The following is a 14,626-nucleotide window of genomic DNA, read 5'->3' as shown; positions in this document are numbered from 1 at the left end:
GCTGTATCCATGTTTTCCAGACAACCTTAGAGCTTTATCCAACTTCAGCAGCCCCAGCTAATCAAATACCGAACGCTCGGGTTCGGATGAACTCGAGCATGCTTGAGGTTCGCTCATCTCTAAATATTAACTAACAACTATCGTTCTGTGCATTATAACAAATTAATTCAGGTTGTTCACAAAAGCGCTCATTGGCAGTTGTTTATTAAAGAAAATGAAAAAAATCGCTTTGTCTAATAAAAATGGTGCACCAGAACGCCATATTAAAGTCTATGTAGGGGTATTTATCAAGACGAATAATATTAAAGTCACTATGGGGGGGGGGCATTTTTTGAGGCATTTATCAAGACCAGCATACAAATAACCTTACATGCTGATGGACGGTGGGAGACCCCAGGAGATTACCTTCAAAGCAGCCTCTAACTTATTTTAACAGTTGTAAAGAGTTTTCTTGACATTATACATTGATGGTCTGTCCTAAGGTCAAGCCATCAACGACTGGTCCACAGGGCGCCAACACCCAGTAGGCCCCCTGATCAGCTGTTCAGGTTGCGACTTACCTTACCCACACAACAGATGGGGCCGGAAGCCATGCAACATTCACTGTGTAGTTACTGTAACTATTGAAGTGAATGGGTGCTGAGCTGCAGTTAACCAGCATGGCCAAAAAACAATGAACAGGCCACGGCTTGCAGCTCCATCTGTTTTGTGTGTGCTGGGTGTTGGGGCACCCTGTGGATCAGTCACTGATGTCCACTCAAACATAACTTTTCATATGGCGCTGCCCATGGTGTGTGACTAACAATTCATTCCATATTTGTTATCTATCTATCTATCCCAGTTCTTAGCTGCTGCTTTCTGCTGAATACACAACAAACTGTGTGTGATCTTTTCTCACTGTCTCCCCCTCCTCCCTTCTGAGGCAGCTGATGTAAAAAAAAAAATCCTGGCAGGCTTTATCTGCAACTTTGAAGCTTCTTTGTAATTCTGGGAGGGTTAATCTGAGATTAAACTGCTGTGATTAATCCTCCCTGCATTAAAAAGTTGCAGTTAGGGACTTGGTTACATCAGCTGTCTCGAAAGGGAGGGGGAAGAAGAGAGAAAAAGCAGAAAGCAGCAGAGAAGAAGGAGACTGAATAGATAATAACAAGTATGCAAAGAATGAATGGTTTGACTTACCATGGGCAGAAACATATAAAAAGTTATGTTTGAGTGGAATGCCCCTTTAAGATATGTCATTAAAGTAAAATGCCTGGAAAACCCCTTTAACATGTCCTTATAGGGCAAATGGAAAATGGGTTGCCCTCAACCCAAAAGGATAACCCTTACCCTTTAATACCCTGATGTCCTGCTTTATTAACACAGTAAATGCCAAGCATAGGAAATAGTATTTGTGACTTAAAATGGCCGTACATCAGGCATTTCAGATGTGATCCTGATTTGGGCTTAACTGATGGGATGCAGGTCAGTTGTGTGACATAAATGCTTTTTCAGCTACAGTAAGCAATGTGTAAAAGAATCTAACATGTCAGATCAAGTTTTCTACACCTATGTGTTTTCGTTCTGTCACGCTTGTTCATGTCACATACAGGCACCAACAGTCGGTCTCTTCAATATCTCTCGAGTAAGGCTAGCTTTACCATTTATTTAAAGGAGGACTGTTCTTTTACATAACCCAGAAAACTAGAAAACATGTCATTCTGTTCTGGTTGAGGTGGACTACAAGTGTACAGCAACAAGTATATAACGTTATTATAGAAATAAGTACATACATAATAGATGAAAACCTATATTGCTGAAAGGGCCACGATGCAGGTTGAGAGCATTGCACACACACAAGGCCAGATAAAGTCAAGAGGGGGATTGTGCAAGCAGGAGGCAGAAAGGTCTAGTAGCTGAATAGGTAGAGAAGAGGGATAAAGTCCAGATAGTGGTAATAAAACAAAGAGCTTGTTTTACAGCAGGTGTACAGCAGTAGTAACTTCAAGCCATAGTTAATGTAGATAATAATACAAAGAATAAAACCTAAACTCACTCAAATATTTTCTAGCCTGGGATGAAGGTCCTTTGCTCACGTGCGGGCTTGCCTGGGAGGCTCGGAAAAAAAGTTGAAAGGTCAGGCGCAGTATTCTGCGTTCCTTTGGATTGTCTAGTACACTACTTCATACACATCTAATATACGACTTCCAGCAAATTTCTATTTTCATACAGTACAGTAACTGAAAGAGAACCTTTCAAAAGGTGTTTCTGTTGTGACCAGTTATACACTGCATTGTTCTGTACTGGGCATGTAATGTGTTCAGCCTAAGGGACATCTGGTATTCCACTACCTCATGGTGTATGTTATAGTTGTAATCTTTCAGATAGTTACCCTGTCTCTTCTTATACAGGACAGCAATGCAGAACAGAGCATAAAACAAGATACCAACCCCACTTCTATACAATTCCAAACACTAGTACTTAGCCATGCAGAAAGCCATTGTGCTACACCACAGTTTATGCGGGATGGATTCAGATAGTGAGCAATAATGTTACACCACTACATAAGCACACAAGCTTTGGGCACCACCACCACCAGGAACACAGGCTCACACTACTCCACACTGCATGCGTATAAACAGCACACGTCTAAGCACATAGAGAAGGATTTATCAAAACCTGTCCAAAGGAAAGGTGGAGCAGCGGCCCAAAGCACCAGTCAGGTTCTACCTTTTGGCTGCTATAAGCACCTGCTCTAATTTTTTCCCGCGCTAGGTTTGACAACTCTCTCCCATGGGTAGTAATCCATCCCATACATAAAACAGGCTCCAAGGTAGGTGTAATATTATGTACAGCACACTGATACAATACTAACCAATTACTTATTTTCCTATAAAATGAACAATGCATAATGTTATCTGTGCTATATAAGCAATAGGAAATAAGTATCACAGAAAGCAAAGTATACAAAGTATCATCTCAGACAGACAAGTCCACAATATTGTATTATTGGATTAGTATACACAGCATGCTACCAGGCACAGGAAAGTAGGGCTGGGCATGCAGCTTTAGGCCATGTTCAAACAACGTATGTTTAGCATAAATCACGCCCGTTGTTGCAATTTGCAACAACGGCCGTGATTTATGCTAAACATATGTTGTATTTGAATAAATGGAATCCACACATAGTATACGCTGCGGCTGGGATTCCAACCGGCTGCCCGAAAAACTGACATGTGTTTTGTGCGGTGGCTATTCATTGAATAGTGGCCACACAGACATGTCAGATCACACAATGGAGAGTGCGGCTCCATCTGCATTCTCCCTTGTGTGCAATGTTGAATGGGGATGCGGGCTCACACGGGTGCGCCCACATCCAAATTCAACAGAAATGAAGATCATCCGGCCAGTACTGATCTTCACTAACACCGGCCTGCTCACAAAACGAACGGTGGCTCACGCTGTTTAACCCGTTTCTTGATTTAAGTCTGATAATGAAAGCAAGATACAATTCAGAGAAACAGAGTGCAGAAAACAACAGGACCAAATGTAATATGTCTAAATAATTAAGTTCTGCCATAACCCTAACATATAAAGAAACACCTACTGTATACAGTATACATTCCGAAGGATGTAAAAGTGAAGCATCAAAGCGCCCCTCCACCTCACCCTACAAGGCATTTTGCTAGGCTTCCTCTGGGAGCGTTCCCTTTGATGCTTTGTTTTATATCCTTGGGCTTTAGACTATATAGGGGTTTCTATATATATATTAGCTTTAGAGCAAGGCTTATGGTAATTATTTGGGCATTTTACATTTGGTCCTCTTGTTCCCTGCGCTTCATTTGTTTCTATAAATTGTATCTTCTTTTCATATAATAACTTATTGTCTTATGTAGTATTTTTCTGCTGGCCCTTTACTTTAGTCTAAATATATGTAGTATTAGTATAGTGGGGTTTATTGTTCATAGTACTTTTTTTTCTGGCCGTTGTTTGATACTTTAAACAACAGCCATTGTTTTGAGTATCAAATAACGTCTGTGGTTTAGCATGTTTCACCAGCCATTAACAGTAAAGACAGTAAAAAATGAATAATAGTGTGTAACAACTAAAAAATAACATCCATTATTTGCAAAAGGCGTCCATGAATAATTGTTATGAACATTTTTTTGAGATCCGCACAAATAACGTCTGTCATTGAATACAATGTGTGCATTGGGCGGCCTTCATTCCATTGACTTTAATGCATTCCATTAATGTCAATTAAAATGCTGTAATAATAGGCATCATTTAAGGGTGGGTTCACACGTACCAGAATCGCAGCGGATTTCATGCTGTGAGCTCTGAAGTGAGATTTGCTGTGATTTCCGGAACTGTAGGTTTACACACTTGCAGCAGAATTTTCATCCCACTGTATGTAAACAATGTCCCCCTTAATGAATACTTTACCCATCTGCGCTCCGGCCTGCTTCTGTGGCTCCCGACTCCCTGACATCCCACTCAGCCGATCACTATGCTGTCCTGCCACAGCCAGGGAGCCAGGAGCCACAGCTGGCTGGAGCGCGGTCAGATAAAGTATTCACCGGGCCGCGGCGGGTTTAGAGGGATGGCGCTTTACATACTCACAGCAGAATGTAAACCTATTCAAACTGACAGTGCCGTGAATCACAGTGGATCTTGCTGCTGAACTCGCAGTGCGAAATTCGCTGCGATTCTAGTATGTGGGAACCCACCCTTAAAAAGAAAAAGCGGAAGCCTTTCGCTTTTTTTTACTTAGTGTGAACATAGCCTTAGCCTACATTTAGGTATGTTTTTTATATTGAAGAAGTGGTGCCCTTTTTTTTTTACCTCCTCGCTCCTCCCCTGCTGCAGGCTGATATGTACACTTACCGTCTACGATCAGTTTCTAGCGGAGCTGCTTCATTTCAGTGGTACGGAGTGGTTAAGGTCCCGCTGGCGGTGACATCACGGCTTTTCTGACCCTCTTTTTTACCCATTGATTTTAAAGACCAGAAGTTAGGGTCTCCAATGCATCTCTATGAGAGCGCTCTCCTAGAGATACATTAAAGTGACACTGTCACCCCCTATTTGCATTTTGGCTGCTCTCCACATGTGTAAAGGGTAAGTGTTACAGCTTTCATTACTTATTTTATATTATACCTCGTGGTGCTTGTTCTGGTAAAAAGTTGTTTTTATCACCTGTGGATTGGTATATGTGGGCGGGGCCTCGCGGCCTATGTGCCACATCGCTCCGCCCCTAGCGCTATGTAGCCCCGCCCCATCTGTGACTTTTCCGCTGCATAGGCCCCACCCCCTCAGCAGCCATTATAAGGGCCAGCCTAAAACTCTAGGCCTATGCTGTGATGACGTCACGGATGGGTGCGGGGCTAAGTAGCACTAGGGGCGGTGCGATGTGGCACATAGGCCGCGAGGCCCCACCCACATATACCAATCCACAGGTGATAAAAACGACTTTTTACCAGAACAAGCACCATGAGGTATAATATAAAATAAGTAATGAAAGCTGTAACATTTACCCTTTACACCTGTGGAGAGCAGCCAAAATGCAAATAGGGGGTGACAGTGTCACTTTAAAGAGTCTGACCACTGGCCGCCAGCAGGCCCACAGCTAATAAGAACAGGTCATGTGACCATCAGCAGGACCCGATCGGCACTGTACCACCGGAATGAAGCTGCACCGCTGGAAACCGATCGTCAAAGGTAGTTATACATATCAGCCTGCAGCAGGGGAGAATATTACAAAAAAAGTGCACTTCTTTTTACTGGGCATACGGGCATATTTATCATTAATAAATGTTAATATTTTATGATTGCTATTAGTGTTGGCTTTTGTTCACTGCATTAAGGGTGTTATAGGTGATACAGGTCTGTTGCCCTTAATTTGTGTATTTTTGTCGTTTATGTTAGATTGAACAGCAGAATAGAGTCTGCAGATCTGAATGTGATTGGAGTATAAGGCATTATGTAGCAGGAGGATAGGGTCTGCAGCTCTCTAGGTGATTGGAGTATAAGACATTATGTAGCAGGAGGATAGGGTCTGCAGCTCTCTAGGTGATTGGGGCATAAGACCTTATACAACAGCAGAATAGGGTCGGCAGCACTGGAAGTGACTGGAGTGTAATACAATATGTAACAGGAGGATACAGTCTGCAGCTCTAAATGTGATTGGAGTATAAGGCATTATGTAACAGGAGGATAGGGTCTGCTGCTCTGGAGGTTATTGGAGTATAAGACATTATATAATAGCAGTATAGAAACTGCAGCTCTGGAGGTGACACTGAGTGTATGCCCCTACTGCAAGTGATACAACACTTCTCTCACTCCATATGCAATGTACATCGACTGATTGTAGAGAGTTATAGAGATTTTTAAATTGCTACAATTTAAAAAGAACTCAAGCTTTCCAGTACTTATCTACTGCCATATGTCCAGCACAAAGTGGGGAATTATATCCACAGTGCTCTTTGCTGCCACCTCTGTCCGTGACAGGAACTACTGTCCAGAGCAGTAGCAAAACCTCTCCTGCTATTTCCTGACAACAGAGAGGAGGCAGCAGAAAAAACTGTCAGACTGGATATAATACCCCACTTCCTGCAGAGAAGACAGCTGCTGAAAAGTACTAGAAGGCTTGAGTTAAATAGAAGTCATTTACAAATCTGTAAAACTTTTGGAAACCTTTCGATTTTACACCCGTTTTTTTTTCTTTGAAGTACCTCTTTAACTAAAGGATTTCATAGATTGTATGTATGCATGCGGTGCATTAAATCCTAAGATTATAGCTATTTCTGGATTATTTAATTACTTAGAAGGTCATAATTCACCATGTAATACACTTAACTCTTCTTAACATTAACAAGCACTGCATGCGCTATAAAGTATTCCATTTTGTGATATTCTTTTCTTTGACAAAGAAAACAAAAAGTAAGATATACTAGGTAAAGCCTGATGTGTTAGAGAAGACCAAAGGCATAAGAATTGTTTGTATTTGAAAGTATAATGAATCTGGATTTAATGTGGGTCATAAAAACCACCAGCTAATGAAAATAGCATTAAAACACTGACCTGAATAAAACACTACTTTACCTAAGAAAGTGGATGCATTTATGTGATTCACTTCAGCATAGGGGATCTGCAATAATGTTATGATGTCCTACTGTATATATATATATATATATATATATATATATATATATATATATGTACACATATATATATATAGGCTTTTTTTTTTTTTTTTACTCATTTGCATATCGGATTACAGGCAAATATAACAGGAACCAGGCAGCAGATTACAAAAAGCTCCACACCATCTGATTGACTGCGGCAGCGCCGACGGGGTGGTATATAAATCTTATTACTGGCCATGAGGTTGTACATTCTCTTTAAATAAATTATATATTTTCTGGAAAAGTGCAATCTGAGCTTGGGCGCTGTGTGACTGTGGAAGGAGCTGCTTCTAGTTCGTGCTTGAAAGCAGTTAAAGTGAGAGCTGTATGTACTTGTATCTCTCACCTTTGCCTGTGTGCAGAACTGAGGGGAGGGCCAGAAGGGGTATATCCAGGCAGTATGCGGACAGAGGAGGAAGCTCTGTGACACTCCTGCTGTCCACACTGTGTGGATTCAGAAGCTACCAGATAGCATAGTTTGTGCCTGTCACACATTATAGAGGTTATTTTTTCCATGAAATTGACAAGATGAGTGCATGTCTACCTACTCATTTCTCAGAGCCCAACTAGGTTATTTACTTAAGCCACAACCCAATCACTGAACCCGTCAAGTGATGTAGAAAAAAAAAATAGAGTGTTGTGTACCTCAGAACTATACCAATAAAAACTAACTGTCATCCTGCAAAAAACAAGCCCTTAATCAGTAGTTGATTCTTTGACAAAAATAAAAACTGTATGGTCTTGGAGAAGCTGCAACGCAAAAAAAAAAAAGGTTTATTGTGCAAAAAGGTAAAACAATAAATTTGGTATTAACTAGAGATGAGCAAACTTGCCGAAAATTCAGGTTCACACAAACCTGAATGATCGGCATTTAAATCCCGCCGCCTGGAGACAGCTGTTGTATCCATGTTGTCCAGGCAATCCTCGGGCTGCATCTTCCACCTTCTCCAGGCCGACTGCTTGGGTTTATGCAAGGCCAAACTTTTGGCAAGTTTGCTCATCTCTAGTATTAACATATTTTGTATGACCTGTAAGCAAATGTTAACACATTGTTTCATACTAAACAGAGAACAATGTTAATATAGATTCCAATAAGTAATAGTGCAAATGCTATTTATTTCCTATCTACCCACCACCCCATCATACCCCTAAAATGGTTCCTATAATAACTATAGCCAAAAAGTACAATGTTTCACACAATAAAAAAAGGTTCCTAAAGCTAAAATGAACAGGTACCTGCACAATTTTACATGCAGGCTCTATTCTGCAGTGCCATGTTGCTACACTTTAAAGGACTAATTGACTATACTGCACTATACTGAGGTAAGATGAAAAACACAGAAAAAGGTTTGCATTCATATGCGGCAGATATGTTGCAGAGAAGTCCCAATATATTTTAAGTTAAGCCCCAATAACATTTCTTTAACCACTCCACCACATGTGAATTTATCCAAAGTCATGCACTATGCAAGTAGGGATATTAGATAAGTTGTACAGATTTTTATGATTTATTTTTTTTTGTTGCTGTTGTATAAACAGCATTACCAAAATGGGGTAAGGCTAAAGTGAGCAAAAATGTAACTCCACAGTTCACAAAAATGCACAATGAGAAAAAAAGTCTAGCTGCAAAAAGTCTTAATCATGTCTTAGTCCAAAGGTCCCAATACACTTGATACTTTCAGTCCATCAGTATAAAATGTCAGTGGAGATAGGGTTTGGGCGTGATGGAATTTCGTTGCTCGACTACTTTGTTCTCAAAAAGATAAGCAGCCGCCAGAGCAGTCTGGCTGTGGCTTACCCTTACCTATAGAGAACATAGGAACATTCAGCTGTGCCAAACGTTCATGTGTATGGGGAGAACAGAGAAATAGCGGTTACTTATAGTTATTGAAGGTGTATGGTCACCTTTAAGCCTCATGCACACAACCCATATTTTGGGTAGCACAACTTTGTTTGGGTTGTCATATGCTCAATCTTGTTTTTTTTTACATACACCTAAAATATTTCTTCTATGTATAGTAATGTTAGAAGAATTATGGATATACAACAGCATGCATGACCCCACTAAAATGTATTATAGCCGTAATTCGTTTGCCTTGTTCAAAAACCGTAATGATATTGCCTTTGCACAGCAAAGCGTGGTACCTCCGTTCTTGAACACCTCGGTGTTCGAACAATTCAGTTTTCGAACCATAATTTCACCCAAAATATGGTTCGATACTAGAACTTTGCTCAGTATCTGATCAAAACTGGGGGAGATAACTGTTGGCTGAACTGTTGTTCCGTCCATAGCTATCAGATGTGATCGGGTACCACTTTTTAGAGCAGGGAATCTCATAAAGAGATTCCCCACTCCTTTAAATGGGGTTTCCCAGCCAGAAGCAGAAAACTGCTGTCTGTACTGCTGCTGTGTACAGAATCACCTTTTAACCCCCTTTGGAAAGGTTTCACTTACTCTGCCTGGGTCCAGTCTGTGTATTCATTCACAGCAGCCTTTAGTGCTGGTCACTTCATTGCCGCCTCTAGTGAGGGTCACATGAGCATCAATAGAGACTGATGCACATGAATACACTGGACCCAGGCAGAGTAAGTTAAACCTTTCCAAAGAAAAGCACCCTTCATTCTGGTGTCCTGCTCCTCCTAGGGGGTTAAGAGGTGATTCTGTGACCAGCATCACAACTCAACCCCTAGCTGGCTGGCAAACTGAGCAGCATTATAGACAGAGCCCTCTCTGGAACAGACGTTTTCTGCTCTATACTGGGAGACCCTATTTGTAGCTAGGATTCACCACTCTTGCAGTTAGGAGCAATGTGGAATGCAATTCTACTTATTGTGGACCAGGCTCTCTGCAACTCACCCATGGAGTGTAAAAAACAATTAAATGTATTTGTCTCAGTTCTCAAATTGCTCGGTTCTGGAACAGCCTTCCAGAACAGATTAAGTTTGAGAACAGAGGTATGACTGTATTAATATGGTAAGGTCTATTTTTACTACACAGAGGCAAGTACAGGAATTTATTTATTGTGGCCCAGGGAACAAGTAACTGGTAAGCTTCCCAGGTTAGCTCACTTTCAGTAAATCACTAAATATCTGGTACAGAATCCATAACTGTAAGACAACAAACGAAACCAAAAGTGGCCATATACGTATGATAGCTGGTGGCTGAATCATTCCGCCCACAGCTATTTCTTCCAACTACCTCATTATCCCTTGATATCTACCATTGGGGAGAGTCAGAAGACCACCGTACTAGATGGTCAGCCAGTCATTTTAAAATTAGGAGCTCGGTGGACACATATCTAATGTATAGCCAGCTTTACTAAACAAACCAAAACAAATACAGTGAAACCTCTTTAAGACAACCTCTCAAAAAGGATGTTCATCTCAAAGAAAATGTTGGCATAATATGTAGTGGAACTAAAAAAACAATTGAAGGAAATCTAGCCTAAATTACGGAGCTATTACACCAAGCAATTATTGGCCTTATTTGGCCAATTATTGGCCAATACGACTCATAATCACTTGGTGTGATAGCTAATGTTAAAAGGCAACGATCAGCCCACATGCACAATGTCAACTGATCCTTGTCTTTCAACTTGTTATAAAAAAACTTCAAGAATAACGACGAACTGCTAGCCATGGCTCCAAGCAATAGAACCGGCGGCAGCAAGCTATGGGCCCCTCCCGCAGCCAACCACCCACCCCCCCTTGAACTTACCCGCTCAATGTCAGCGAGTGCAATGGCGCTGGCAGCTAGCAGGATACAAGGAGCAAGTGAGCGCTGATCTGACCGGTCGGCACTCGCTTGCTCCTCCTGATCTGCCCGTGTAATAGGGCCTTAAGAGGGTTGCCTTCTCAAAGAGGAGGTCTTTTGGAGAGGCTTCACTGTATTTGATAAAAGGGGATAAAACAACTATAGCATGAAATAAGCAAACTGCATGTGTTTGCATGAATAATACACTTACTTTCATCTTTCGGAGCCTCTACTTCTTCTTCTTCTTCTTCCTCCTCACTTGGAGATGGAATGAGTGGCTGAAGTGGTTCCATGTTAATAATAAGCTGTTTGTTTAAGGAATAGGAGCTGCGACTGTGTGGTATTAGAGATCTAAAGAGCAAAAATACAATGCTGATTATACTGCGGGAAAACTAAGAACATATTCAGAGGGGTATTCCAGCAAAAAAAAAAATTTCAAATCAACTGGTGTCAGAAAGTTATACAAATTTGTACTTATTTATTTATTTATTTTTTTAATCTCAATTCTTCAAGTAGTTAGCTGCTGTATGTCATGCAGGAAGTGGTGTTTGCTTTTCAGACTGATATGGTTGCTCTCTGCTGACACCTCTGGCGGTGACAGGAAATGGCTGGAACAGTAGCAAATCCCCAAAGAAAACTTGTCCTGCTCTGGACAAGTCCTGTCACAGGCAGAGGTGGCAGCAGATAGATTGGAAAGAATACACACTTCCTGCAGGACTATTGCTTAACTCTGTAGGATAGTTTTGATATCTTTGTGGAAGCTCTGGCAAAATAAATTCTTTCAAATTAACTGGTGCCGGAAAGTTCAATAGATTAGTAATTTACTTTAAATTTAAAAATCTTGAGTCATCCAGTACTTATCAGCTGCTGTATGCCCTGCAGGAAGTCATGTATTCTTAAAGGGGTGCTCCGGCGGGGGGGGGGGGGCACTTTTTTGGGGGGACCGGGGAGGAGGTGGCTGAAATAAAAGACGTCCACTTACCTCCCCGGTTCCAGCGGCGGGTCCCGCATCATAGCGCTCCGGTGCCCGGTTCCCAGCCGCTTCCGAGTGTCTGACTCGGGCCCGAGACATGACGTCTCAGGGCCACTCAGCCACTCAATGAAGGAGGCGGGATCCGTTTGAAGACCTGAGTGGCTGAGCGGCCCTGAGACGTAGCGTCTCGGGCGGGGTCAGACACCCGGAAGCGGCCGGGGACCGGAGTGCCGTGATGCGGGACCCGCCGCTGGAACCGGGGAGGTGAGTGGACGTCTTTTATTTCAGCCACCTCGTCCCTGGTCCTCAAAAAAAAGTGCCCCCACGCTGGAGCACCCCTTTAACTTCTCCTTTAATGCTTAACTTCTCCTTTAATGTCATGCTGCCACTTGTTCATGATGTGAAATGGGGAAAGGAGAATGGACTGTGAGTTGGAAGAGGTGAGTAGTTTGCATAGAAAAAATAAATGTGTAGACATGGAGTAATACGCTGCAATGTGTATGGGTAGCATGTGGGTCAACTGTATATTGGTAGGTACAAGTAGATTTTTAAGGGTGCTGATACAACTGCACTCTAGGATAAGTGTGGTTGGCACCATAAATAAACAGTGTCAGTGACTAGCACTGCATGTGGACGTTTTATGGTTATCACTATATATGGGGGCAGGCAGTGATTGGTGGTCTTGTGTAATTTGGAGGTCTTTTGTCTGTGACTTTATTTGCATTTAGTAGCAGTCAGACAGTTGCCTCAGAACATTGCAGACTAGTACTGAGACATTTTCATGTTTCCAGCTTACAATATTGGAAAATAGACATATATGAAACCCCTTAGTCGCAAATAGAAAGACTAGGAACATTGACTACAGTACTAGTTGTTTAATAATAATCAGAATTGTGAAACACCGTTTTTATTGCTGCTCTTTGGCAGAAAAATTAGTTTATGGGTTTTTACTTTTTTCCATACATATTAACTTTATCTGTAGGATGAAATGTCACTTTATGTAACTGAATGTATGGATTAGGAATAGGTTAGATAACTATGGGTAGTTACAGCTCTTTTGAAATACCAATGTCCAATTTTACACACATGGAATCAGAATTAACTTTGCTAGGCCATGAACTCTATAACTTATAATATATACTGTATAGAGTAAAGATAAAGCATATTTGCTGGATTACATGAGGGAAGGAGACAAGTGCTAAAAGAAACATAAAGAAGGACATCAGCCTCCACTTTAGGCTCTGCTAATGTAATGTTTGTGAACTGCCAGCACATAACCAGGATGTATCCATAAAGGTCTGATTCATCTAGCTACACGTGGACAATATGCATGAGCATATACTTTTTACATATAAGGAGTATAGTAATAAAACATATCACCCAAGGTAGATATTTTTTTCCACAATGGAAACCCATGATGCCTATACAGTGCCATAAGTCCCAGTCTTGTAAAGGAGTGGTATGTCTGGAAGATTTTCTCCAGTAAAAGACTTAAAGGGGAAGTCAAGCGAAAATTTTTATTAAAGTATTGTATCGCCGCCAAAAAGTTATACAGATTACCAATATACAGTGGGGAAAAAAAGTATTTAGTCAGTCACCAATAGTGCAAGTTCCACCACTTAAAAACATGAGAGAGGCCTGTAATTGACACCATATGTAGACCTCAACTATGGGAGACAAAATGAAAAAAATCCAGAAAATCACATTGTCTGATTTTGTAAGAATTTATTTGCAAATTATGTTGGAAAATAAGTATTTGGTCAGTAACAAAATTTCATCTCAATACTTTGTTATATATCCTTTGTTGGCAATGACAGAGGTCAAACGTTTTCTGTAAGTTTTCACAAGGTTGGCACACACTGTTGTTGGTATGTTGGCCCATTCCTCCATGCAGATCTCCTCTAGAGCAGTGATGTTTTGGGGCTGTCGCTTGGCAACACGGACTTTCAACTCCCTCCAAAGGTTTTCTATAGGGTTGACATCTAGAGACTGGCTAGGCCACTCCAGGACCTTGAAATGCTTCTTACGAAGCCACTCCTTCGTTGCCCTGGCGGTGTGCTTTGGATCATTGTCATGTTGAAAGACCCAGCCACGTTTCATCTTCAATGCCCTTGCTGATGGAAGGAGGTTTGCACTCAAAATCTCACGATACATTTTCATATTCATTCTTTCATGTACCCGGATCAGTCGTCCTGGCCCCTTTGCAGAGAAACAGCCCCAAAGCATGATGTTTCCACCCCCATGCTTTACAGTAGGTATGGTGTTTGATGGATGCAACTCAGTATTCTTTTTCCTCCAAACACGACAAGTTGTGTTTCTACCAAACAGTTCCACTTTGGTTTCATCAGACCATGGGACATTCTCCCAATACTCTTCTGGATCATCCAAATGCTCTCTAGCAAACTTCAGACAGGCCCGGACATATACTAGCTTAAGCAGTGGGACACGTCTGGCACTGCAGGATCTGAGTCCATGGCGGTGTAGTGTGTTACTGATGGTAGGCTTTGTTACATTGGTCCCAGCTCTCTGCAGTTCATTCACTAGGTCCCCCCGCATGGTTCTGGGATTTTTGCTCAGCGTTCTTGTGATCATTTTGACCCCACGGGGTGAGATTTTGCGTGGAGCCCCACATCGAGGGAGATTATCAGTGGTCTTGTATGTCTTCCATTTTCTAATTATTGCTCCCACAGTTGATTTCTTCACTCCAAGCCTATTGCAGATTCAGTGTTCCCAGCC

General features: G+C 41.6%; 1 protein-coding gene across 2 annotated transcripts in view; it reads right to left on the bottom strand.

The window, feature by feature from the left end:
- Positions 1-14,626, bottom strand: part of FRMD3 (FERM domain containing 3) — a 115,182-nt gene that overhangs the window by 13,550 nt on the left and 87,006 nt on the right. For both annotated transcript variants that reach the window (XM_069961789.1, XM_069961791.1), the window contains exon 13: positions 11,129-11,268. In XM_069961789.1, coding sequence (XP_069817890.1) covers positions 11,129-11,268 — 140 coding nt within the window. The remainder of the gene's footprint in view (positions 1-11,128; positions 11,269-14,626) is intronic.

Source organism: Dendropsophus ebraccatus, chromosome 3 (assembly GCF_027789765.1).
Source record: "Dendropsophus ebraccatus isolate aDenEbr1 chromosome 3, aDenEbr1.pat, whole genome shotgun sequence".
Classification (NCBI taxonomy): Eukaryota; Metazoa; Chordata; class Amphibia; order Anura; family Hylidae; genus Dendropsophus; species Dendropsophus ebraccatus.
The sequence above is the reverse complement of the archived record's forward strand: the minus strand, read 5'-3'. Positions and strand labels throughout refer to the sequence as shown.